General features: G+C 34.8%; 4 protein-coding genes across 5 annotated transcripts in view; 2 read left to right on the forward strand and 2 right to left on the reverse strand.

Annotated features, from left to right (window-relative positions):
- Window positions 1-182: 182 nt before the first annotated feature.
- LOC137573211 (HUWE1-associated protein modifying stress responses) lies at window positions 183-5083 on the reverse strand. Its single transcript, XM_068285082.1, has 5 exons — window positions 4397-5083; window positions 2718-2861; window positions 2463-2655; window positions 2139-2396; window positions 183-2077 (listed from the first exon to the last, which is right to left on the reverse strand). The coding sequence occupies exons 1-5, from the start codon at window positions 4578-4580 to the stop codon at window positions 1954-1956; spliced, it is 903 nt and encodes a 300-aa protein (XP_068141183.1). The 5' UTR covers window positions 4581-5083; the 3' UTR covers window positions 183-1953.
- A 490-nt stretch (window positions 5084-5573) lies between these two features.
- Window positions 5574-7588, forward strand: Rrp45 (exosome complex component Rrp45). The gene is made up of 4 exons (XM_068285200.1): window positions 5574-6156; window positions 6223-6807; window positions 6872-7030; window positions 7296-7588. Exons 1-4 carry the CDS (start codon window positions 5700-5702, stop codon window positions 7337-7339), a joined length of 1245 nt encoding a protein of 414 aa, XP_068141301.1. The 5' UTR covers window positions 5574-5699; the 3' UTR covers window positions 7340-7588.
- A 688-nt stretch (window positions 7589-8276) lies between these two features.
- Sap30 (SIN3-associated polypeptide 30) lies at window positions 8277-9646 on the reverse strand. 2 transcript variants are annotated; one of them, XM_068285202.1, is made up of 3 exons: window positions 9436-9646; window positions 8907-9322; window positions 8277-8768 (listed from the first exon to the last, which is right to left on the reverse strand). In XM_068285202.1, the coding sequence occupies exons 2-3, from the start codon at window positions 9300-9302 to the stop codon at window positions 8643-8645; spliced, it is 522 nt and encodes a 173-aa protein (XP_068141303.1). In that variant the 5' UTR covers window positions 9303-9322; window positions 9436-9646; the 3' UTR covers window positions 8277-8642. The 2 variants fall into 2 exon arrangements, with proteins under 2 accessions (XP_068141303.1, XP_068141302.1); XM_068285201.1 differs by having other exon boundaries at window positions 8907-9644.
- A 2276-nt stretch (window positions 9647-11922) lies between these two features.
- Window positions 11923-27387, forward strand: part of AstA-R1 (allatostatin A receptor 1) — a 98807-nt gene continuing 83342 nt past the window's right edge. Inside the window, exon 1 of the mRNA XM_068285127.1 lies at window positions 11923-12383. The gene's annotated coding sequence lies outside the window, so the exon portion shown is untranslated. The remainder of the gene's footprint in view (window positions 12384-27387) is intronic.

Here is a 27387-nt window from a genome sequence, read left to right on the forward strand (position 1 = left end):
GGTCTTTTTTTTTTTGTCGCATCTCATAATTTTTATTATGTTTATATTTAACTTAAGATTTTTTCTTTTTGCTGTTAATTTTGTAATTATTTTGTTTTTCATTGCTTTCTTTTTATTTTAGCTTAGGTTTTCTGGTAATATTTGTTTTAAATTTGTTTAATACATCATTTTACAACGCAATATTTCGTAGGACTTTTGCTTTTGATACAATTTTATTCAGTTAGATAATAATTATAACCGTTTTATTAACTTAGCCTAAGTTTTCTTGTTCTTTTAGTAATTCCTCTCGATATTGGTTTTACATATACATATATATATGTATATATATATATCAAACTACATGATATCATATCAGTTATTTATATGCACACAATAGTTTAAATATATATACGTATATATTATATATATATATATATATATATATAAATAGATGTACACTTTGTATATTAATAATAATAATTATAATATTAAAACCTGGCTAGCTAGATTTTGTGAGGAGGGAAGGGGTTTACCATCCACCCCCTCGCAACCCCCAAATTGTTAAATTGTATACTTTTTCCGTTTTACTATTTTGAGTTTAGGTGGAATTTTGTGAAATCAAAGAGAAAAAGATCAAGGTAAACGTGAACATGGTGGTTAGACTTTGGATATCATTACAAATCTGTTGTTTTTTTTTTTTCGTTCTTAGATAAAATGCAAAAGTTTAATTAATTTAAATAAAAAACATAAAACTATGAAACTAATTTTAAATCAAATATATAACAATGAATCCAATTTAAAGGATTTTTTTTTAAAAGAAATCATTTGTAGTAAAAAAAATTTAAATTTAGTAAAACGAAATTTTGCTTATTATTTAGCTATATATATATATATATATGTGTGTGTGTGTGTGTGTATATTAAAGCTATATATTGCACTTGTTGTACTAGTAAGGATATCTGAGCAAGTTAAACGCTTTGCCTCCTTCAAATATATGGCAACCGATCAAATAATTTGAACATGTCACGGTATCTAATACGAAAATTCCGTATTCCGGGAAATGTTGAATCGATTTTTGAAAGCTCCAGTAACGGGAACCAATTATTGGCTGGCTATTTCAATCTATCTTAAAATACAAATCGAATGTAAAAGTCACAGACTAGAAGAAATTGATTGGGAATCCCTAAGTTATAAAGAAAGTGTACATTAATTCGTTCAGACTCGATCGCAGTGCAATTAATTATGCCGTTTCAATACATGTAACCATCACATGATATATGTGTGTATATATATATATATATATAGCTATATAAATGTATATCATTTAGTCAGCTAATAAAGTTCTAGTTGTGTAGATAGCAATACATATAACATTGATGTTTTCCGAGTTAGATTTCTAAATGTTGTTTTACCATTTTCTTTTCTTCTTTTTTGTATTTTTTTTTTTTGTATGAGTTTTCAGTTTTGTTTTCAGAATATTTACACAATTCTTGTTTGATGCAAGCACGTATAACAGTTTATGAAATTGTTGTACGCGTCTAAAGTAAAAAAAAATATATATATAACCAATCGTATAAAAATCTAATGTTTTCACTTTTTTTCTTTTTGTTTAGCTTGTTGACGTAAAACTTTTGCAATTTGGCTTTAGATTATCGTAATTGTGCAGCCAAAGCGAAACAAAATAAAAATAATAGAAGAAAAAAAAATGAAATGGAAAAAGTTAATTAAAACTATATAAATGTACAAGTAAGCATGTATAAACAAAACTATCGAACATAATTTCTTTATGTTCTTTTCCACATCATAAGTGTGTGTTTTTTGTTTTGCTTGTTTTGTTTTCTTGTCTATTGGCTGTCGCTGGAGAATAATTGCTGGAAAAGTTATGAGGATTCGGATGGTGTTGTGGTTAACGGGGATGCTGGTGGTGGTGGTGGTAGTGTGGCGGGTCGAAGCGTCCTTTTCTTGTTTTCCTGATTACATAAAGCGCTGACGTTTACTACTGTAATGACATATGTCCATTTTATCGTCGATTGGGCTGCCAGGACGCTTGCAGTGACGGGCTATTTCATTGGCAACAAATGCAAACAGTTCCGGACCGCTAAAAATTAAACAACAATTAGGCATTACATTTGCCTTGATATGTACTAGTTTGCACTTACCGTGGACGCAAAACTAAGGCCTCCTTAAATGTGTGCAAATCATCTCCGATACCACCAGGATTTATACCACCAGCTGCGCCATGTACACCTCCAGCAGCTCCAGCCCCGGCAACAGCAGCGGCACCAACATTGGGAGACGAGGGTAATGAAGCGATACCTAGACCAGAGCTAACAAAACCACTAGCTCCTATGGAAGCAGCGCCTGAAGGAAGACCCACACCACAACCATTATGATGAATATGTTCTGGCTTGGGTGATCTGGAAAACGAAAGGAGACGTTTAAGTTCTTTGCTCGATCACATTATTCAGGCTATGCGGACTCACCGACGATTGGCATGTGGATGATTGTGTGTTGTCGGCGGTGGTGTCGGCTTACCAGCCAAATAGGCTAATAGATCCTCACGTCGAATCATGCGGCGTTTTTTGCTGCGCGCCCAATCGGCCAATTCACGTGTGCGTCTTTGGTAGCCACATTGTACGGCAGCATCGCTGGTACGTTTTAGACCATCACATGATTCTGGGAAATTGCGAAAATATATTACATTTCTAATCATTGTCAGGTTCTTATATGCTACTCACCTTTATATAAAGTTGTCACGGTGCCGGCTGCTGTCTGAAATGGCAGCCACAAGGCTCCAGCTCCAGTTCCAGCTCCGTGACCGCCTGCCGATGTGGCATCTGCAGTTGAGGCTACTGTGTGTTGAAATGTGTTTGATGAGCGCTCTGAGTCAGATAGAAAATTTAGGAAAATTTAAATTGAATCCACAATTATTTCAACAAAAAATTAAAAGCAATGCGTTCTTGAAACTAAAACTGATTGACTTTGAAACCGTTTTAATTTGGTCAAAAAAAAAAAAATAATAAAGGCTATAACAATGATTCATGTTGGTCGGCCTGATTTTTTGTTTTGCTGTGAGTCCTGCATTCTGGGAATGAACATTTTTTAGTTTCCTAAATTGATTAACAACTTTTCAAATCGGTTTATTTTGAACATGAATCAATTAGGGTTTCATTTTATTTTATTAATTTTACTTTCGATGATCCCTTGTCATATTTGAGTCCGGGCCTGGCTTCAATGTCAAAGTCAATTATGAAATATGATGAAATCATCGTTGGTCCCTCAATGCATTGGTCTAAAAATATGTATAACCATGATCCCTTACGTAATCAATGTGCAAAAGCCGATATATCGAATCGTAAGATAAAATATTCGGACTACAAATTCAAAATGCCTGCCTCAATACCTAAATATGTATGGATCACACACACACCACCTGCTGATCCTGATCCTAAACAATAAAAAGGACTCATTTGAATTACCTGCTAACTCTCTGCCTGGCCTGTTCTCTTTGTCTTTTTGTGTTTTTTGGAAGTATCAATTGAAGCAAGTGCAAATGGGATGGCCATAGACAAAAATTTTGAAATTCTAGTTTTCATTTTTGCTTAGAATTCAATGACGACAGCAAAAACAGCTGTTTGCGGCGTAGTCTCACACACACACGCTTATGTTGATGAATGATGAGAACAACAACAAAAAAGGAAGTTCATCCACAAAAACAACAAAACACTCGCTCGGTTCCCTCCTTTCCCATCTTTGACTATTCTGTTTCACCCCTCCCTCATCATCACGAACACAATGCCACTCGCTCTCTCTCTCACTCTTTCCCTGTCTCTCTTACTGTTGCTCTCTCGCTGTTCTATTGCAATCAAAAAAAAAAAACTGTAGATTGAGTCATTGTGCCGACTTAAAGATGCCCTGCACCAAGACAACATTTAACTTTAAATCCTATTCAAATCATAACTGTAATTTGTCTGTTTTCTTTTTTTGTAGCTCGAAACAAGAAGGCACTGAAATAGGCAAAATATTTGGTGCTTTGGGGCAGTGCATTAAATATTTCCTACTATACATGCAATCTGGATACCCTAATATACCCTTTTTGGCCTACAGGGTATAAGGTATAAAGAGCCAAAGCCCTTTTTCTTGCTGCTGCTGCATTTTTGATAATGCGTAGAAAGCAAGAAAAAGGGAAGGTGGGGGAGGGTTCAGTGTTGGGGAAAAAAGGGGCAAAATAGAGGGGACGAACTAAAAGCCGGGCTGCTGCTTCTACTACTGCTGCTGCTTTCTATTAATACCTCGCCCAAAACTATTTTTACATGCACGCTGCTGCCGCAACTACTGCTGCTCCTACTGGACTCACACACACATACACACACGCAAATGCACACACCAACACACACAGAAACTGATGGAGACTTACCACGATAAAGCTGAGCAACCGCTGTGGCCGAATCCTGGAATGCGCCCCAAACGGTGCTCAAATTATTGTCCCTTTGGCGTGCATATTCCCTTTCATGTTCATCATGCTGACCATCGATCTCGCGATGATATTGCTCCTCCAGCCAGCTCTCCTCGCCACCCGATGAATCTTGTTGTTGTTGCATTTGATGGTTTTTTTTCTCTTTCGATTGTTTCTATTTCTTTGCTTCTCTTAGTTTTCTCCTTCTTTATTTTATTCGGAATTTAATTTTTTACTTTTTATTAATATTATTTCTTTTGCCTGTCAATGGAGATAGTTTGTCTCTGTATGACGACTTGACGAATTCTAACTACGATTCTCTTGCTCCTTCTGATGTGCTTCCTCTTCCCCGCTTGCTGCTTTATGTATGTTTTTGTATATGTATGTATGTATACATAAGTCTATATATATACACATACATATGTACGTTCGTATGCGTTTGGGTTTGTCTCTAGATTTATTCTGTGTATATTTTGTTTGGGAATTAAATGCTTTTGGGGGCTTAGTTGCGTTTCGCCCGCTGTCCCACTGCTTCAATTGATTTCCACCAAGCGCAAAGAATTGTTTATTTTAGTATATACTTCATAATATACTTATTTTAATTATTTAATGTGCACATTTGTGTAGTAAACTAGAGATGGTCAACAAAATCGATTGACTTTTGGCTAAATCTAGCTATCGATATCGACTTGTGAGATTCACGCCCCCTCCTCCTACGAATTCCTTAACAGTTGCATTTCTATTCTGTTAAATTTAACAGAGACAAAAATATTAAAATTGCAACGCTAACCGCATACAACTACTTGTATGGGTGTTTTTCCATTTTCATTGTTTAACTATTAGACCCCATTTTGATAATTGACGACTTCTTGTCCATTCATTTAATTTTCTCATGTGATTTTAGTTGCAAAACTTACATACATATGTACATTTTCTACATAATTCTTGGTATATTAAACTTGGTATAAATATTGTTTCAAAGGGTCGTATTACCCCTCCAAATTTTTTGGAATATTGATGCATTGTATTTGGAAATTATTATTTTAAGAATTTGATTTACTTTAGGCACGAACCATGTATGACCATCACTATGAGACATAAATTAATCGGAAGAACTTATAGGAATCAGTTCGATAAATGTTACCGATAGACCGCAATTTGTCACATTTTTTTTTTGGGTAAATTAAAAGCCGGCAGCTTTTTGACTTTTGATTAATTCTGCAATCGCGGTTGAATTTAAACAGTGTTTCCTAAGCTCTGGATAATGTTTATGAACTCTAATCTTTTCGAACCTGGAAAGTCGAAGCTCGAGCGGAATTTTATTCAATCTGCGGCGAAGCAAAACACACGTCTCGATGGCCGCAAATCTGGTGACTTTCGCGATGTTAAGTTAACTTTCGGCGCGGACTGGGGCACCGTGATCGTAGCAATAGGCGACACTAAGGTCCTGGCCCAGGTGAGCTGTGATATTGGTACGCCATCATCGGCGCGACCTAATGAGGGAACCCTACATTTGAATGTGAGCCTTGGCGGTGTAGCATATTTAAATGAATCGCAGACTACGCATGATCAACGTTTTCTGACACTCAATTCATTGTTGGAGAGGACGTTTCGGAATTCGCGTTCACTGGATCTAGAGTCCTTGTGCGTTGCCGCAGAACAGCATGTATGGTGTATACGGGTGGACATTACAGTGCTCAATCATGATGGCAATCTTTATGGTAAGTAGTTAAGTATTGATTGATTCAGTTTGGCAGGATTTAACTTTTTACATCTTACATTTGTAGATGCCAGCACTGTAGCCGCCTTAGCAGCTCTTATGCATTTCCGTCGTCCCGATGTGACATTTTTGGACGAAGAGATCCGCATTTATTCGGACAAGGAACGGGAGCTGATTTCCCTGCTCTTCCTTCACTATCCAGTTAGCGTTACATATTGCTTATACAAAAGCAACAGCCATTATCCCTATGTGGATCCCATTCTGTTGGAGGAGAATGCCGCCGATTCGATTATAGTTTTAAGTTTTAACTCCTACAACGAATTGTGTTCACTCAATGCTGGTGGATCGACACCGACCAAGGCAGGGATTATCATGCAGTGTGCACGGAATGCAGCGAAGCGCTCGAAATCTTTGGTAGATTTCTTGCGAAAAGCTTTACTCTTAGATGAACAGCGTCGGAATAACAAAGAGCCAATAATGGAGGGTCTTGTAGGTCTTCTGACCAACAAATCACAGACCATTAGCTATAATCAACTGATGAAAGAGGATGTTTCTGATATTGTAATGAGAGAGAAGCAAGAGACCCCAGAGAAAACCAAGACAGAGGATCATCCAATGGCTGTCGATGCAGAGCCGCATAAACCATCAAAGGGTAAAAAATCATTAGAACATTTAAAAAAGCCCATTGTATAAGCATCACTTTTTCTCACTTATAGCCACAACTGCACCCATAAATGACAGTACTTGGCTGCCGCAGGATAAGGAAGCATCTCCAACGGTTGCCAGCAGCTCTGCTACCACCAAAACAAATCGGACCAAAACACAGCGTGGCGGCGGTCAACTGAAATCCACACAAAAACAATCAAAACAACAAAGTATGCTCACATATTGCTTTGGGCTGAGTGCAGGCCGTATATGAAGTTACATCTTTAACATCTGTTTATATAATAAACAAAACTAACATTCATATCTCATCTAACAAAAGATCAGATACATGCATCTTATTTGATGATCATAACTATCCAATACATCTATCTAACAGATTATCAGGTCGAACCCTTCATCTAAATCTCAACCTTTACTATTTATTTTTTTTTACGATATGTGCTAATTGTCTAACAATGTACACTCTTGTTGCAGATCAAAGCGATTCGGAAGAGGAAACCAAACCAATCATCAAATAATATTATGTGTCTAGGTATTACTTTAGTGTAAATTTATTCAAGTTATAGTTGTTTAATATGCAATGTTTTCGCGCAGTTTTCTCTTTTTCTCCCCCTAAGTTAGTTATTACAAAATATCGGAGCAATTTTACGGGGAATAAGAATTGAGATTGAATAAAATTTGCAGCGTTCGTTTAAGCATTTGTAAATTTTGTTATAAAGTAAAGTAAAATTTGAACAAACACTTAATAAACATTTGAATTTAAAAGATTCACTAATTGAAAGGATGTGGAAGGTATAATACATAAACTATGCATTAAAATGTTCTAAATTATATAATCCTCCATCAAATATCAAGGACGTTGCCAGCTGATCGAATGATATTCAGATGATGGTCTTATGTTAATGACTTGTTGAAGACTTATTTCAGTTGCCCATACAACCTAAAATCAATGTTTCAGTCTTTTTTTTTTTTTTTGTATTCTTCAAATGAAACAAAAGGCTAATTAACATTCACTCAAAGGTCTGTATAGATTTTGGTAACTAACTGGACAAAATGTAGCATTGCTATGGAAGAGAGAAGTTTTCCTACACAAGTTCTATATTCAGAAACAAAATTGCATCTATAAAAATTATTTAGCTTTTTTGAATTTTCAATTATAAATTATTTTAAACCAACTCCATATGAAATCGTTTCGCTAGATGTTTTAAATTTACATAGTTTATTAATAATTAGGTAATTGTTAATTTAATTTTAATGTACAAACTAAATGTATATGAATATATATATATCATTATATATATGTATTGTAAAGAGCTATTAACAACGATCAATGCTATGATTAGTTGCAAAATATTTATTCTTTCTGTTTATTGTTGGCGTTTTTCTTTTAACTATTTTTTTTTTTATTTTAGTTTTTTCTTTTTTTCGGGAGCACCAGTTGCTGTTTTTTTCATCTTTTATTTGTCTGGGAGTTGGACGTTCACAGTAAGGACCGACAAGGTTATTAAGTGAGTGAGTGGTTGGTTGTGTATTTATGTCTGTGGGGGTCTGGGTAGAGTGGGTTGAAAGTGAATGCTTGAGGGAGGGGGAGGCTGGTTGGCTGGTATATTACTTGCGCTGACGTAGTGAATAGGTGATGACGACAGCAAATGCATGACCGACACTGACAATATGAGTGCGAATGAGAGGGAGAGATGTTCCCAGCAACACCAAAATCACAGTTCTCCAGTTTCCCATATAAAGTTGTTGTTTTTACTTATATTGTTTGTTTTTGTTGCTGTTGTTGTTATTGGCCTTATTATATTTCTACTTCCGATTCGTTCAGGTGGTATCATGGCCAATGCCATTTTTTTCCAATTTATTCGAGCCCATTTTAACCATATAAACGAAATATGTTATTATCTCCTTTTCCTTGATGGGTATTGTCTTGAAATGCTTCATAATAGTCTGAAATGGTATAAAAAATAAAGTAAATTAAACAATTTGACAATTTATTTATCGATACAGCACCCACACAAACGAAAAGTGGTGAAAAAAAAGAGGGAGACAGAGAGAAAGGGAGAGAGATGTAGGGAAGAAACTTACATCGGCCAATTGTGCTCGCTTCATGCCCTGTCGCGTTTGGACCTTGAAATGACGCTTATAGCGACGTAGTGTGCCCACACTTAACTGATAGAAGTCGGGATACTCATGAAGATCTGTGTCCGTTTCATTGCTGTCATCTTCACTATCCTTGCGTCGCCGTTTCGTTCTCACGGATTGTATGCGCTCCTTATGGTAATCGCATATATTTATATTCTGCTGGGCACTGGGATCAATGCTCAGTTTGAGGCGCTTCTGGGCCACCGTCTTTTGGATACGTTTGCTATATCTGGCGTAGCCGGCCTGATTTCGACACCTTTCCAAGTCATCGATGAGGCAGCAAGTCTGATCCTGATGGCCTCGAGAGTCCTCCTCGCCGGTGCTGAAGCCGTTGTTCATGATGCTTGTTCGTTTTGTTGCTGTTGTTGACAAATTGATGTATAAATTTTTTCTCTTTTGTCTTGTTGCTTGGCAGCCGAATCGCTTGTCTTGATTTGGTATATTTTTATTTTTTTGTTGTTGTTTTTTTTACCTTCTCTTTAACAGATATTTTTTGATTTTGATATTATGCTCGTGTTGCTGTGTCAGATTGTATTGCACTTTCGGCAGCTTCTAATGCTCCTTCATATTTTTTCAGGGTCTTTCGAGATTTTAGCAATCAACTATTTTTCATTTGCCTTACTGCGTTTGCCTTTCTGCCTTTCTGTCTTTCTTTCTTTCTTTCATTCAGTTTCCATCCCCCTCCCAGCGATAACCTGTAGTGGTGTGATAAAAATAAGTTAGACATATCGATATATACATACACATATCGATAGTTTCGTTTGGCAAACAATACACTTATTTTGATTTGACACGAAAATGCGTACGAAAACATTTACTTTAAAGTTTGGAGAAGCAAACTCTTAAGAAGTTATTTTAAAACTTCTTAGAAGCACAAAAGCCGAATTTTACATACTTATTTGTTTCTAATTTGACTACATTCTTCAACAAGGCGCATAACTATTAATTACTATATAATTTAATTTTGAAAACATTTACTGCCACAACTATTACAAAAATATCGATAGTTTCGCTTAACAATGGTATTGTGATGCAGCACATCTCTAGGCGGGAGAATTCAAAATATATTTTCAAACTCGTCATTTCGGCAATAATTGTTGCCAAAACAAACAGAATTAAGCTTGCAATGGCATTTTTAGCATGTGATAACTTATTTAGCATATTCTTTTTAAAAATTTCAGATATATATTAAAATACTGAAGTTAACTTTTGATTATCCAAATCAAACATTTATTTTCTTATTAGCCAAAATACCTACGTCTATTATTATCCTTAAATTGGATGTGCAAATACATAGTTACATACAAAGGTGGACTTAAAAGTTGGAAGATCCAACTTTTAAATTGTGTAATTACCTTACTAATTCTAAAATATAGTTAATATAATATTTCCAATTAAATAATTTGTAATTCCTATCTAAAAACAATATTTTAAAATTGTTAAAAAGTTTAAATACTTTCTGGCATACCTAATTTGAACTACTTATATATTTTAGGAAATCGAGTTAATTGAGTTACTCTTATTTTTACATTATGTAGCACTTATTTATCCTGTCTTGAACTCGAACAAATTGAATCCTGTTGCCTTCTGCCAAATACGTTTTATATTCATTCATAACTTTAATTGAGTTCCCACTCAATTTGAGTCATTTTTGGTTGAAATGCGAACTAGACGAAGTTGCTTCGTTTTCCATTTTTCGCTTTTCGTTTTTCCTCACATTCGTCTCGTTGGTGTTTTTGTTTACAAATATTCGTCCTCTCAGGCATTTGCATAGGAGCCTGTTGCTGTTGCCTTTTGCCCATTGCCATTGTTCCTGTTCGCCAGTTCCTGTTTCGGCTTACTCGGTGATAATCAACTTATGCGGCGTCCTCCAAACCAAAACCTAAAAGATGATGATTGCTTCTGGCCAAACTACCCAAAATTATGTGTCACTGTGTTTGTGTTTAATTTTATGTTAATCAAGTTTAGCTGGCAAATAATAAAACAAAGATTTATTTATAAATGCCCCCTAAAATCAAATTCAGGCAAAGACAAAGACAAAGACAATTTGCCAGCCAATTTATGTTGACAAATCAAATTAATTAAGAATAATAGAGCAAAAGTAGAGCAATTTTCATGATTTTCTTTTATTCTTTCTATGTAAGTATGTGTGTGTGTGTGTGTGTGTATGTTTTTTTTGTGAGCCTTTTACGAAAGACAACAAAATGAAGGGCGACAATACAAAAATGTCCGAGGCTAGTTTAGTTTTATGGACTCCTTAATATTAGTATTTTGCAATTTCAAAGAATCCAATTAGAATTAATTTGGCATTTAAAGAAGTTAAAGATTGAAAATACTTGTAAAAATTTTAGTGGGGCTTAAGCTGAGTGCTTTTCACAAGAAGATTTATCATAAAATATTAATAAAAAACAAAAGCATACTTTAGGGCAGGTAGATTCAGGCGATTAGCAATTCTTCTGAAATACCCGAAAATAAAATATTATAAATTTTGTTTCTCCAATTGGTTTAGTGTTTCTTTTAAGTATTAAAAACACAGATTAAATATATACACAAAAATTTAGTTATTTTAAAATATTTTGCCGTTATTTCATTTAAAACATTTAAACATTTTTGTTGCTCAAAAATGATTTCTATAAACTTTTGGTTCACTTAAAATATTAAAAAAATCTCCAATAATTGCAATTCAGAACTGTTCTTGAAATGAATTTATACAGCAATTGCAATTAGGAAATGCATTACAAATACATACTTAAATCTAATTGACATAAATCTTGAATTTAAGTATTTCGTTGAAAAAATAAATAAAATACTTCACTCAGAGTTGAGTGTCTTAAAGGTTGAGTGAGTTCTGCGTTATACATGAAAAAAAAACTCACTCAAATGCCTCGCTTACACTCACTCCTTGTCGTTCGTTCCCATGGCCGTCCTCGTATTGGCTTTTGTCCTGTGTTAGCTTCTACTCGAAGGCTCACCATTTGGATTCTGCTTTCGGAAATAATGGCGCGCGTAGTTCGCTTGCGAATGTCCTAACCGACGGTTGTGTGGCGGACACACAAAAAAAAAAAAAAAACGAAGGGGATTTGGAAATTTTAAAAACTAAGAAATTCCAAAAATAACTCTAAAGTTGAAAAGCAGTAAACAAAAAGAAAATTAAACCAAAAAAAAAAAAAAATAAAAATAAAAACACGTATTCCAAAGAAGATTTTTTTTTCAAAATTTTTTCTCAAGTGTTTGTTTTGGTTTCTTTTTTTCGCGGTCACAATTAAACAAAAGTTACAAATTAAATACAAAAACGCTGAAAGTGACAAATGGATTTGATTTTCAAAATCGGTGGCCACGTGCACTCTAGCTAAGCTGCCGCATGAGTTCGTTTCGTCGTCCTCTCACATCCTTTTTACACAACTTTTTGAAAACACTTGGGTGAGTGTGCCGCCGGAAATTGTATCCACTTATAATAAGATGCCGTTGCCGCCAGAGGGTCGATGGGTCGGTGGGTTGGTGGGTTGGTGGGTTGGTTGGGGGTCGGGGGTTGCCCGAAAATGCGTTTTCATTAAACCCGGCAATTCAATTAGAAATACAAAATACCATTTTCGGTTGGCCAATTAAAAGCGATAGTAAATTTATTTGAAATTTAATTAAAGGGAAATTAATATCAATTGACTTGGCTAACTCAAGCCAAGCACAAATACATATACATAATTAAAATCCGCCTTAGATTGCAAATAATAATCTCTAGAACATTTTGAACTATAGTGATAAGTGAAAAAAGTCTCAAACCGTGCAAAGTTTAAGTCAGTGAAAATTCGTTTTTATGAAAGTTAGTGAAAATACTAATACCTTTTAATTATCCTTTAAGACTTCGTTTTAATGGTCTTAAACCTTAGACATAATTTTGTTTACGTAAAATACAAAAATATCCAAACCGTCAGCAACTTTTTGCAGTTTTTTTGTGTTTTGGGATTATTATCCTTGTTATATATAAAATGACATTTAATAGACGTAAACTTTCAAAGGGGAAGTTCCAAAATAGAATCACAATCTATATATATATATATATAGATATATTTAATAAGAGCCAAATTAGTAAAACTTTATCTTCTCACAATTATATATGTAAGTTTGAGCTAAATGTTGTGACAAAATCCCAAATTAAAAATTAGTTAATTAAAATGTGCCAAAGGCTTTAGAGGGGGTGAAGATTTTCAACTACTAATAGAACAGTCTTTGCTTAGATGGCTTAAGACTTAAACTAATGTTTTAAGCCATATTTTTGTACATCAAATTAACTAAATAAAAGTATTGTTTCGATCCAAATACAAATTATTATCAAAGTAATTTAAAAAGTTAATTATTGAAGAACTGGATGTTCCAAAAGTCCTTAGAGTGTTCAGTTAAAAAGTAGTTTTTCGAGTTTCAAAATTGATTATTTCAATTACAAATATCGACAATTTGTACAAAATAGAAAACATTCGGAGAAAAATATAAGATTCTGGCAAAAATTTCAAATTCAAAAACCATTTCCTTAATTTTAGAACCTTTATAGAGCTAAATTTCTGATGATCTCTAATGAGATGCGAAATTTCTTGTGCCAAAACTGAAAAATTTTCATATAATTTTGTATCAGATGTATGCAAATATCTGATTATTTGTTGACTGTTTATCAATTAACTTATTAATATAACAAATATGGTAATACAGAGTTAGGAAAACGAGATTTTATCTCTAAAACTGATAAACATTTTGACAATTGTCTTTAAAATGCCCCATGGGCAATTTTACCCATCTAAATTATGATCTAAATGCGCCATTTACAACACAGAATATTAAAATCTACCAAAGTCAAATAATGAATCATATAATGCAAATTGTCAGTCAAGAAGATTCACTTTGAGAAATTGCGATTAGAATGTGATAACATTCAACAAGCAATTCAACATATTTGATCTAGTTAATTGTCTTATTGAAATGCAAACATACATATGTATGTATATCGTGTTCGATTTCGTGTAAATGTTTGTAAAAAACTTTTTATTAGTCGTCAAATCTTAGCTAGTGGTCCTTAAAAATCCTTGAACTTTTGCCTGTAGTCGTATCTTTTGTGTATTTTTTTCAATTGCTCACGCGATTTACATAATGACGAAGGAGGAGCAGGAGGAGCATGAAGTAGGAGTAGGAGAACATGCAACCATGCATTTAATTTAAATTCCCCAACCAATTTGCACATTTAATGTGGCTAATTTTCATCTAAATTTAATTGGCCTTAATTAGTGGTGTGTGGCATGGCTGTAAATGTACAGGTTAACAGCTTGAGTAACAGTGAAGTTAAGTTAAGTGATTAAATGCCCGCCTACTGGAATGACTTTCAAGCAACAAGATAAAGTAAGAACTGAAGATTGAGTCCAAAAATTCATTTCACTGTCTTTCTGTGTGTGTGTGTGTGTGTGTGAGTGCGTTTGTGTTTAAAGTAGCAGGAAAAGTGTAATTATTCTAAGAAAATTTGCCATAATATTTGAAAAAGAATTTAAGGCTGCAGGCAAGGACAAACCACCCCCACCAAGATTCTTTGTCATTTTGTTTTCCCCTTTCGCACCGAAATCTTTATCCACTTCTAAGAGCAACAAACCAAGATATGGCATTAAAAATGGAGAAAGAGGAGATGGAGAAATGAACTGAACCAACTCGAATTTTTAAGTTTTTGCAGTGAAAATACCAAAAACGCATAGTCATAGAAATGACAGGACTAAAGAACCCAAGGGTAAGGCAAAAAATTAGAGTAGATTGCCCAGTCCAAAGGGGAGGATGGGGGTCGAATGCGAGAGCAAGAAGGGGTTTTGTTGACTGTTGACCAAGAGATACCAAGTTTGGTTTTTGTTTCTCATGTTGTTGTTGTCGGTGGTTCTTGTAGCATCTTCCCCACTTAAACTCATTCTCGTTGAGGCATGCAAAATGAGCCATAAAATGCAGTCAGTCACAAGATGTTGGTTAGGGTTTGGGTCGGCCTCAGGCCTCCATAAATGCCATCAACTCTTAAGTGACTTGAGTGTGTGTGTGTGTGTATGTGCCTGTTCTAGCTCTAGCCCCATCACTGGATCTCCCCTTCTCTCACTCTCCCTCTCTCTCTCTCTCTGATAAGCCAGTTAGGCAAATTTATCAAGCTTGCATTCAGTTAAAATTTATATGCTAAAATTTGCAAACTAAAACATTTCAAATACTCTCCCAGTTCTCATGAAATGCAAGCAACTTATTTCCTTACTTCACTTTGTAAGCCTTTCGAGTCGAGTTCATTAATTCCATTAGCTTTTCAATTAATGCAATGTAAGTGTTGGATTTCAGTTTTATTTAGTTGAAAAATGTCCAAATGGAAAATAAACTTTCCCCTTTTTGTAGAAATGCATTCAATAAACTGTTTCAACTTATGACTCAACAAAATGCAAATGTTGTTCTATGTTTTTGTCAAGTTCTAGCTAAAAAGCATGAATTCTTCTGTCCCTCATGTCACATATCTCAATGCCGCTCCACTCCACTACGCCCAGACCCCCCCCCCCTGTTTTCTTCTTGCCTTTTTTCACTCAACGTTCCAAGTCATAAGCTAATGTAAAGAGGCTAAAAGGAAAGAAAAAACAGAGCAGAAGAACAAAACTGCTGCATACTTTGTGGTGCTTGCTGTCAAAAAAAAAAAAAAAAACACACAAAAACAAGATAAACACGTTTACAAATTTTTTTGATGCTTCACCTCCCTCACACAGAATCACAATGAGAAAATGTTTGAAAAACATTTGCCGTGAGGAGACAGGGGGGGGGAATAAGCATTCCCCCTTGGTGTGTAAATTTAATTGATTGACATCATTTAAGCAGAAAGTCAGAAGTAAAACAACAACAATACTTATGTCAATACACACCTACATACATGTACAAACAGGGATATATACATACATATATTCTGTTGACATATTGTGTACTTATTTTAATGTAAATTTGTGTATCCAGATATTGACACAATTCCGTCTACCATCCACTTGGGCAATCAATTCATCTTAAGTTTTCTTAAATCCAACTATGGCTAACAACTTGATTCCAATTCAATCAATGTGAGTGAATTTCTAGATTTCATTTTCTACTTCAATAGGACAGTCAAAAAGTTTAAAGCTTTAGAAAACTTAAATCAAACGTAAAATTGTTAAGAGACCTTAAGGAACAGTAGAAAAATCTACACAATCCACAATATCACCTAGATTATATCTTTAAAAATCGGTTCAATGGAGTTTTGTATCTACAAAATCCAACAAAATCAAAAGAATGAGCTATCTTTGCATGTACATCATGGCGTATGGGTAATATAATGAGGCTGAGGTTATTATTTTCTCATTTGCTGGCAATTCTATTAATAAATTTATAAAGTAAATTTCTAAATAAAACTAAATTTAGAGAATATTGATTTTAATAAAAATTTGCAAGAATTTTTCGTTTCATAGTTATTTAATTAAATAATTTTATAGAATCTTCTTTGAAATCTACGTTTTTTTTCTTATTTTTTTTAATAATAATGTTAGAGAAAGTTGAAAGTTGACGATTAAATCAAAAGCCTTGACCTTTTACTTATGATATATAGTTCTTCGATCTGCCCGAGTTGAACAATGAGAGCGGTAGAGAAAATACTATGCTCATCTAATATCATTTAATTTGGTTAGTTACATTTTATTCACACAATTAATTAGTAATTAGCTCAAAAAAAAGTTTGTTGTTGTTGTTGTTGCTGTGGTGTGGCGTTACTTAAGAACACGCCCACAATGTCTGTCGTGTTAGAGCTCATCCAGGAGTTATCGAGATGAAAAGCTTCAAGCGTTTCCAAGAAGTCAAAGCAGAGACAACAAAATTATGTGGCATGGGGCAAGGCAGGCAGGCAGGCAGAAGGCAGAAGGCAAAGACAGTATAAACGTGGGTAAAAGTAAAAGTGGCCTTTGAAGTCAACGTTTTTCTCCAATCCCTCAAACACACACACACACACACGCACACGCACACAAAGACAACAATACACATTTCACATGACCGAAGGCGATTGCTGCTGCATGCTAATCGAGTAAAAATATGCCGCAGGTACTTGCCCTCCTGGCTCAAAAAATACAAAAAAAAAAAAAAAAAACCAACAACAACAACAATCATTCTCGTTCTTTCTCATTTTTGTTTGTTTGTGGCATTTTATTTGTAAATAATTTATTAAAGCGTTTTCACAACTTTTCCTCTGATAAAAGCTTTATCCATGTGAATTTTGTTGTATTACGCATCGGAATATACATATGTACATCTTATCATTGAATCGATAAGTCATATTGCCTATAATACCTTAGCTTTTGTGATATGCAGATGTCCAAGGGCAAATACTAAAAATCAAAATAAAGTTATGTAATTGCTTATGTGAACTATGGACCAAATTAATCATCATATTCAGTGAACGAAACTAAATGAAACAATTGATTAGTGGACTCATTGCAACATGAAATATTCGACGAACCTTAAAGCCTTTAAATTACTAATTTTGTTGTTATGAATAAAGGTCAAACTCGGGTCTCGACCTTGCTAAGCTAAATGAAGATTTAATTCATTATTTGCTTTATTGCTCTTAAAAAATACAATGTTCTTATATTTATGCTATATGTGATAGAAGATTTTACAGAGTTATAGCGATTGCTTTTCAGCTGAGAAATTTTTATATATGTACATAGTTATACAATATGGCAAGGAAAAGTGAGCGAAAACCTTTAATATTTGCCTTAAATACGAACTTAAGGTAGGTGACTGGCACTAAGGTGACTAAACTAAGATTTAGCGGCTTAGTGCCAGTGGCTACCCATAGGAGGAATGAGTACTGTGATCAAGAAAATATGCTCCTAAACTGTCTAATAGTTGTTTTCAATAAAAATCGTCGGATTGGTGGATGTTTTGGTAAAAAATGGAAGGTTGAGTAGAAGCTTTAATATTTTGTTTTCGCATACTTGCAATTTCTTGATGCGAGATGCAGCACATCTCTTCCAGGTACTTGAGCCGTAGTCTTCTACGTTCTAGTCGCTCACAGAAAAAAGTAATCAAGTTTGATTTAAATCAAATCTCTTTTTATTCCAGCCTTTAAATGTCGATGGATTAGAATTCTATTAAATACTCGAAATACTATAAACAGTCTGAGCCTTCTAAGATTTGCTCATACGACATTCATTATACACAGTGAATACTCAGAGTTCTCTAAGTTGTCGACTGATTCGACTATAAGTTCAATCGATTACATTAATTCGTTTGTTTATGTTTTTTTTTTTTTTAATCAAATAACTTTTCATTTACTTATCAGATAGATTAGATTGTTGTTGTTGCTGTAAGCCTTTTGAGTTTTTTGTTTTATTATTTTTTGCTCTCCAATACATTTCAATCTCCTTCGGGGCATTAAATGGTGTCTGAAATGCACTCTGAAAAAAAAAACAGTTTGAATGATGAAAGTTACTTGGATAATATTTAAAAAAATCTCTAAAATAACTGCTGAAACAAACGACTTTATGAGTCATTGAACAAGTGAGTGTTTGAATCAATGATCTAGTAAATCAGTTATTCAGCCAATGAAGAAGTGAGTTAGTGTAACACTGAGTGAACAAGTGAATGAGTAAGAAAGGAAAAAATTCAATGAATATGTTCACTCACCTCACTGAAGAAATTTTGCCAACACTAATCTATCTATTAGGTAATTATAAGGTTAGTTTAATTCTGAAAAGTCTTCAAATCACAAAAGAATCCTCCATCAGTAAGCAGTTAAATTTCTAGCCAGCCTCTGACACAAAGCTATGTCATATGTATGTATGTACGTACATACATGCCATACCAAAGCATTGGTTAATTATTCGGTTGTTGGCCAGAAGTCATGGACTCCTTAAAGTGCAAACATATTTGCTGACCGCAATATGTAAGCTTGTTGCTTTAGAGCTTCAGAGTGGGGAGGACTAAGTAAAGACTCTGCCACCTTGTGTTGTCCTGCCACCAAAATAGTTTGCTCTCAAACGAAATTGCGCACATTCATTTCCGTTGCACAGTGAGCCCTTCCCCGCCCTCCCACCACTTCTTTGTGTTGGTCTGTGTGTGTGTGTCATGAAAAGAGAGAAAGAAAACAAATCAGAAATGAGCAACAAGGCAGAGAAATAGATGGTCAAAGAGAAATGGAGTAAGAAATGGGAATTGGTGCGAACAAAAAGTTTATTTTTGGAATTATTAACTGGTTGTTTTTCCTGTTTACATTTTCATAACACACACTGCGATTTCAATTCCCTTCTGGAAATCAAAGGATCAAAAACTGATATACTCTGTTATTCATCTCGTGTTATTTTTGAGCTTGATTTGGAACTAGTTCACTAGTTGGCTAGAGAAAGGTAAAAGCAGAAACCTAATCTGAATTAAAGTAGTTTAATTAGATTCTAGTTTAAACTTTATTTAAATGAATTAGTTCATTATATAACTTGCCTGTAGAACTAGTTCTTATGTCGGCTAATAAGAAGCCGAAGCAACTTCTTATAGGCAATTCGCTCTGGAGTAAAAAGTGTAACCAAAAAATCTAATCAAATTTTCATCTATGTGCAAAGTAGATACATATTGTCTCTCTGGTGGCCTCACTGATTTTCCCTCACACATGATTAAGCATAATTCAATTTAAACATCAACATGTTTGTGTGTGTGTGTGTGTGTGGGTGTAAGGCTGGTGGTTTGCTTATTAAAATTTATGATGAATGTTCTATGTTTCATCGTCATGTGTGTGTGTGTGTGAGTGTGAGTCTGTAGCTAAAAAGTTTTACAACTTTTTGCCAAATTATAATTTCTACCTCCGCCCATAATAAAACTTTTACGCCCAAATATGTATGCAATGTGCATGTTACTGTAGTCAATTGTATAACTCAATGGATGTGTGTGAGTGGGCGTGAGTGTGTGTGTGTGTGTGTGTCGAGTCAAATGTCACAAAGAAGAGAGTGCTGGTTGCTTGAGCAACAGAATGGCATAAAAAATTTAACAAAAGAAATGTGAAAATATGCCAGCGGGTTAAGCAGGCTCTGCCCTCGTCTTGGCCCCAAACCATTCTCCTATTTTTGTCCCTTTGCTTTAATAGCCCTACCCTACACTGCTTGGCTTGTTGCGTTTTCGTTTTTTTTTTTGTTTTTGTTTTTGTTTTGTTGTCTTGGGAAGTGGGATAGAAGAGGTGGGCGTGGTAGTTGGCATTAAATTATGAACTCAACAATGCATGTGTCGTGTTTGCTAGAGAAGATGGGCGTCACTGCGGGTGTGTCCAAAGCCACAGACATATTTGTGCACACACACACACACACACAGACACAGAGAAAGTATCATATGAATCTACATACATATATGTATACAACATAACATACATACATACGAAATAACATACATACATTCTCCAACCAGAAGCAAAAAAACTTCTACAAGTCAGGGGACCACAAATAAGGGGGACAGTTTGAAATGTTTTATTAAAGACATTCTGCATTACAGCAACATCAGCAAATCACCAAATCTTCAAATCACCAAATCGCTGTATTAGGTGAACGAAAATATTCATGAGTCTTGAAGATTAAAAAAAAATAGAGAAAAACTCAAGCTTGTTGAATCTATAGCATACTTTTTTGGGCCCACTTTGTAAGATGAGATGAGAATAGCATGAGTCTTTAGGTTTTTAAATAAATCCTAAAAATTTGGCTTTTTGAAAAACGTTTTGGATATCTTTCCTCAGAACTATACTAGCTTTGTTTTTTTTATTTTTATTTATTTTATTTATTTTTGCATCTCTCGACCGCAGTATACAATACGTTTCACTTAAGCGTTAAGTAGTTTTGCACATAAGCAGAAAAGGTTAATTTGATTTTATTAATGAAATCATTAGTAGAAATGACACACAAAACGTTGTGGTCGAGAATGGGAGATGGGATGTGGGATATGGGAGGGGGGCGAAAAAGGAAAAGGAAAAAAGGTATGACCAAAATGGATTTAATGTACCGTGTGAATAACTTTTCTTTATATTTTGTTTTTTTTGCATTGGGGCGACACTCGTTGGGGATGTACCATGATTTTCCTTTTGCCCAGCCCTTTTGTGTCTTTATTTGGTTTTGCGTGTCCATGCCGGACACTTTCTCCATGCCATGCCACATTATTCCATTCAATGTTTGGAAGAACCTGAGCTCTTTTCTATTTTATTTCAGTCATGTCATGGCAGTCGTTGAATTTCATTCAGGTTTCTCACTTGTGTTTCCTTTTTTTTTTAGTTTTTTGTTTTTCTTTTTTGGATATCGTCCATCAGTTGGTCTACCCGTATGTTGACCATTGAAAGCGTAACGGTAAACATGTAGTAAAACAGTATAACCGTACAGCAGCAACAACAACAACAAGCATCAGCAACGGATGTGGTCATTCACACAAATTAAATATTTGCTTATGGCTGTTGTAAGTGAAGCGCGTCGCTCGTCGTCCTTCTCATCCTCATGCTCATCGTCATGAGCCGTTCAACCCACCCACATCCACAGACAGAAAGTGCTGCCTGCCATCTCCCTGGCCATTGTCCTGGTTTCATTGTGGAGTATGCCACACGGTGTTAAATTAATTGCCACAAAATTTTGATGGCATACAAAAAAAAAATAGCAAACATCGGGTAGGACATTATTGTGATTATCCTTTATTTTTGTGTTTTGTTTCCTTTGAATGGGTTTCATTGAATGGACATTTGAATGATAAGGAAAAAAATACATCGATATACATGCAGGTCTTGAAAGTTCATTAACAAACTATGGATAAATGAATGAATTGGATAGATTAATGTGTTTTGCTATTAAGAAACAATTAGACACATATGAGTGGGTAATTTAATTTAGTTTAGTAAACTTTGTTTAGCTTTGAAATGGCTCGCTTTATGGAAACCGTATCCATAGCACTTTATAGCTATTGTTTCAAATCTTATGCAAACAGTCAAAAACTTATTTAAATGTTTGTTGATTCAAGCTGATTTGCACTTTGCGTCAGTTGAGATACCAGTTATTCAGACAGTTCATTGTGAGTTCAATGAAAATCATTACCAAAGAAAACTAATTCAATGCCAAGAAACAAGAACTTGAAAACACTTTAGATGCCTCCACATTTTTTTGTATTCTTTTTTTTTTTTTTTTTTGTTGATATCCTTGGGCAACCACCTCAACAAGCTTAACCACCACAACCACCACCACCACTGTCACCACCAATATAGCCTTATACAGCAACAGCAGAAGCGGCATCGTATTGTATCTTTTGTTGGGACGATTAAACTTTGATCTAAGCATTTCGAACTTTGAGCATTCTTTTTCAAATCGATTGCGTAAAGAAAGAGAGAGAGATGGAGAATGGGAGAGTAAGAGAGAAAGTAAGTGAGAGTGAGTGGGGGGCGGCAGCATGAAAAGATTTAAAAGGATAGGGTTCGGATTTGTGTTGCTGTTGCTTTCGGGATTGAAAACCAAAGCGGGATAAAAACATTTAAATAGATTTCTTTTTGACCTCATCTCGTCCACTTTGTCAGCTATTTTCTTTCTGCTTGGGTTATGTTTGTTCTTTTACTTTTTGTGAGGTTTTTAAATGCAGTTCACTTACTTTATCATATGTAGTTTTAGGTTTTTATTTTTGGATAGACTGGTGCCAAATATCAAATGATGATCTTAATAGTCAAGATCTGTTAAGGCAATGCCTAATGCCTAGTGCTATCCCTAAAAGTATGCTCCACCAAAATAGCTTTAAATTTCTTATGTAGAAAGCAAAGCTCGTATAGCTAATATTAGTTAAAGTTATTAAGCTAAGCCAAACTAGTTTTAGGGGATTATAAAAGATTATAAAAGAGAGGGTATAACAAAGTCTGCTAAATGGTAAATAGGACTGGTGGTAGATAGCATAAACCTCAAGAATCCAGTCTGTGTGCGTGTGTGTGTGTGTGTGTGTGGGATATAAGCACTTGGCATTGTTAGCATGAAGTGTGTCACAGACCGACACACATACATTTACAACTACACTTACGCCTACAACTAGATGTACGTACATATATATGTAGACATCCTCTTCCTTTATCACCTTTATATAGAATCAAGATAAAGACACTTGTTCCAATTCCTGTTTCAGTTTCAGGTTCAGTTCCAGTTTCAGTTTCAGTTTCTCATTTCTTTTTGGCGGTTATAAAGAAAAGGTAAAAGAAAACGAAAGAATAAAAAGGCTTATGGAGCATGCAAATAGGTTGGCAGTTGACATTGTGTATATGTATGTATACACAACATGAAGATGTTTGCCATTGCCGCAATACACACAAATCACATCCTTAAAGGCGAGAGTGAGAGGGAGAGTGGGGGTGAGTATGGCGTGAAGTAGGAAGGCAGTCGAGAAGGTGACGGGCGCGTTGAAGCGCTAAACGTGCTGACTAAATGTTTGTGCCCAGGTTCTGTCAACATAGATAAAGATACACTCGCATTTACACACAAGAAACGGTAAAACGTAGAATACACATACATAAAGCTGACGTTGTCGTTGTCATCTTATCCTTATCAATCCTTCCTGTCTTCCTTCCTTCCTACAATGCGTGTGGGTGTGTGTGTGTGTTTGTGTGTGTGTATGTGCGTGAGATCGTCCGTCCGTGTCTAACCGCCGTTCGTTTTCGTCCTTGCATCACTTCCGCTAAGACAATAACCGATGCTAATGTATTATACGTGTCAATGTTGAATCTTATTTGACTGATATGTGTGCGTTTCTCTTTGCCACATTGAGTATGTAAGTGTGTGTGTGTGTGTATGTGTGTGTGTGTGTGGGCGTGGGCGTGAATGATAGATACTACATCGATATGGTTGGTGTCCCAAGTTGCCTTGGTCTGTCGACTTGTGACAAATGTCTGCACTGCCTTTCGCCCCCAAGGGCTATCCTTGGCGTGGGTTGGGATACTTATAGGCAAAAAAGTCAACAAGTTGCTTGCCCAGGACTTGCCGATAAGACCAATACATATTTCAATTTGCACAACAAATCAAATAAATTAGTTTCCAAAACAAAAAACATATATATACATATATAAGTATAAACCGCCAAATCGATAATTATTAACTACTTGTTTAGGCATCAATCATAGTCAGAGCTCAAAAGTCAATCTACATTGATTTCCATTATATACACACAAATTCTTTAGAGTTCAGGCCTCTGAAAGTTTTCAGCTATACGAGGTTCATGGTTCATCATTTCTTTAATAATAAATCCACAATCCTTTCTTTATACCCAATGGAACTACCTTTCAGTATTGCCTTATCGGGAGGGAAACGCTCCCTACGTCGGATGAGAGTTTTATAGATATCTCTCACTTTGTCTCTTCCCATTCCTGAACCTTTAAAATTAAATACCTGAGATTGATCGATATCTGACCAATATCCCCTGCAGGAGTATTGCTTTGGACAATTAATTTGTTTACTTTTGGGATAATTGAAATGCTTTAGGCATATTTTAATTACAATGCATTCAATTTATTACAATTATTTAATGCAATTTAAATGTTTATCAATTGGCACTGAAACGATATGAAATGAAATATTTGTTAAATTTTCTATGAGAACTTTGACATTTTGATGTGATATATCGTTTCTTTTTGAAATGTTGTTAAATGTCGTCTTCTATGAAAAGGAAATGACTCGTCAATCCATTTCACTTCGTTGGTAAAAGTACTCTGTAGCCACACACACACGCACACAGGAATGATGGGATAGGCAAGGGGAACCCCACAGCCATAACTTTGTGTACTGTATGATGTCTGCATTAGACAAAGAGAGTCTATCGTTGAGCCTAAATAAGAGATAAACATGCGCACACACACACACACAAGCACCAACACAACCATCTATATACATATATACATATAGATACAGCATCCACCTACAAGGCCTGACATTATTTATATTTTGTTGTACACCCTTTTTGAAGGAGAAGCCATCACGACTTTAGCTTGCAGATGCAAAGAATGACTAAGTAAATTGAAATGATAATTTCTGTTTTGAGTATTGATCTAGTAACTAACTAAAAAATATATTCTCGAATTGTAAGCATCGATCAATATTGTTTGGGATTAAATTTTGGCTCAAATTTGATTGGGATCATTAATAAATATGCCAACTTTTGTTGTTAAAGTTGGCTTGACCCTCGAGCTTCGGCGTATCTTGGGACATTTGCTTAAATTGTGAACAATTTAAATTGAATCAAGTTTCTGTCCTTAACCCTTGGAGTCCCTAATGAACCCGTGCGTAGATTTAAGTGACATTTTTACTTATACACATTTTTATGGAATTTTCATAAAGTTTACGCTCTCATTTTTTTAAGGTTCATTTTTAGGTTGTTTTCTTACATTTTCTTTCTCTTTTTTTTTTTTTACATTTTTTTTTTTTTGGTATTTGTATTTGCCAAGAAATGAAAGAATTGAACTTGTCTGCCATTTTTTTGTAAGGGCGTTTTATTTATTTCATTTTTCTCGGTTGGCATATAAAAAAGCGAAAAGTTTAAACAGTTTACAGCTGGCCCTGAAGGCTAAAACGATGATTGCGAGAAGGTTGTGTGGTGCGACGGAAGGGTCCGGAGGAGGTCGACAAAAAAATTATATTGAGATACAAATGTTTTCTCTCTCTCACACACAATCTCTATGAGTGTGTGTGTGTGTGTTTGGCTGTTGCCAAAGTCTGTAAAGTCTGTAAAAAAGTTTAACGCTTGGTCACATCAAGCATACGCACTGTTGCATGTGGCCAAGTGGAAGCCACATTCTGGGGGAATGGAAAAACAGGAAAACCCCCTTCAAAAAAAAAAAAAAAAATTAAACGAAGCAATAAATTATGCCACTGCCAATGTGTGTGTGTGGGTGTGTGTGGGTATATGTGTTTAAGTATACCCCATTATGTATGCAGATTTCCCTAATCTTTTTTTTTTTTTTTTTTTTTTTTTTTGGAAAGGTTTGCTGGAAAGGATTTTATATTTTTATTTGGCCTGCGGATTACTTTTGCATCATCTTATAGTAAGGTTCCTCGTATATATTTCGGAGCTGTTATCATGAAAATTGATTTATTTTCAAAAATGAAATCTGATCACAGATCAGCGGGTTTATAGAGCAGAAAAATATATACATATTACAAATATTACATCAAATCTAGTAATATTTCTTTGCATGAGCAGACTAAGATCCTTAATCATATATTTTGAAACGTTAATCGACATGTATTAGGTAATGAAAGGGGATTTGGGGCTTTCCCCCCAAAAGTATGCAAGAGTAAGCCTGAAATTTTGATTCCGAATGCTCTTTGAAGCAAACATAGTTCAGAGAGGCTTTTTAAGTTACTTCTTAAATGAAGCTACTTATAAAAAGTTTTAAAATATGTTAAAAACAATAAATAGAATAGAATTTTCTCTAGATCTATCTATGATTACATAAGCCCTAGGAAGTTTGTGATGCCAATGGCATTTATTCTATATTCCATCGACTAAAAAATGATGTAGACCTTCAGGAATCCTCACCAATCTAATTTCAAATTTAAGTGGATAAAAATGAAAAATTATATTCAGAATATATGCCATGTTCTACCTGTAGTATATATCTCATCATCAAGTAATTATAAAGCGAAAAAACAAGTTCAATCTAATGACTACATCAAGAAGTTTCTCTTCCCCCCACAAAAAAATAAATAGAACAAAAAAAGGATATGGTATTTTGATGATAAACCCTTTGACAAAAGGATAGAAAAAATTTCAAATCTCTTTGAGTTTTCTTAATTATTATTATTTTTTTTTTACCATTTTTCACTAAGCAATGTTTAACAGTAACTGAATACTTTTCTCTAATCGCCCAGGAGATTAAGAAACAAAAAAAAAAGGAACAAAAACTTTTTGCACAGCAGCACAACAAATGGAAGGGGGAGAGGGAGAGGGATAAAAAAAAGGGTTGCCATCGAAAAGGTTTAACAAATGTTTTGACAGATTTTTTCATAAATATTTTAACTGCATTTGTCATTAGCCAACAAGAAGTTGTGGGCACGGACGGGAGTGGGATGTAGCGTACGGGTTAGAAGGAATTTCGAATGTGAGCCTAAGCCTAAGGGGGAATCCCCATGCTCACATTTACCACACATAATTGTTGTGAAATGTTTGTCTTTATGTTAATGTCTTCATTCTGATTCTTTTTGAGTGTGTGTGTGTGTGTGTGTGTATGTGTGTGTGTGTCGGGTGACAAGCTTTCGAAACATAATTCTCTGGCTTGTGTTTAATGCGCATATTTATTTTATTTTTCATTTCTTTTTTTGCTGTTGCTGTTGTTGCTGTTGTTTTTTTTTATTTGTTTGGTCCTGTATTAAGTTAATTAATGCGTCGCATAAGCTGCTACTCG

Source organism: Drosophila tropicalis, unplaced genomic scaffold (assembly GCF_018151085.1).
Source record: "Drosophila tropicalis isolate 14030-0801.00 unplaced genomic scaffold, ASM1815108v1 contig_4, whole genome shotgun sequence".
In the NCBI taxonomy this organism is placed as follows: Eukaryota; Metazoa; Arthropoda; class Insecta; order Diptera; family Drosophilidae; genus Drosophila; species Drosophila tropicalis.

What these genes read in the sequence shown, in the direction of transcription:
- Rrp45 (XM_068285200.1), top strand. Translation starts at nt 5,700, where the DNA reads ATGTTTATGAACTCTAATCTTTTCGAACCTGGAAAGTCGAAGCTCGAG. An exon ending in GCCGCATAAACCATCAAAGG is followed by an intron (nt 6,808 to 6,871) that starts GTAAAAAATCAT and finishes TCTCACTTATAG; the next exon opens with CCACAACTGCACCCATAAAT. An exon ending in AAAACAATCAAAACAACAAA is followed by an intron (nt 7,031 to 7,295) that starts GTATGCTCACAT and finishes CTCTTGTTGCAG; the next exon opens with ATCAAAGCGATTCGGAAGAG.
- Sap30 (XM_068285202.1), bottom strand. Translation starts at nt 9,302, where the DNA reads ATGAACAACGGCTTCAGCACCGGCGAGGAGGACTCTCGAGGCCATCAG. An exon ending in AGCGAGCACAATTGGCCGAT is followed by an intron (nt 8,769 to 8,906) that starts GTAAGTTTCTTC and finishes ATACCATTTCAG; the next exon opens with ACTATTATGAAGCATTTCAA.
- LOC137573211 (XM_068285082.1), bottom strand. Translation starts at nt 4,580, where the DNA reads ATGCAACAACAACAAGATTCATCGGGTGGCGAGGAGAGCTGGCTGGAG. An exon ending in CGTGACAACTTTATATAAAG is followed by an intron (nt 2,656 to 2,717) that starts GTGAGTAGCATA and finishes GCAATTTCCCAG; the next exon opens with AATCATGTGATGGTCTAAAA. An exon ending in GCCTTAGTTTTGCGTCCACG is followed by an intron (nt 2,078 to 2,138) that starts GTAAGTGCAAAC and finishes TTTAATTTTTAG; the next exon opens with CGGTCCGGAACTGTTTGCAT.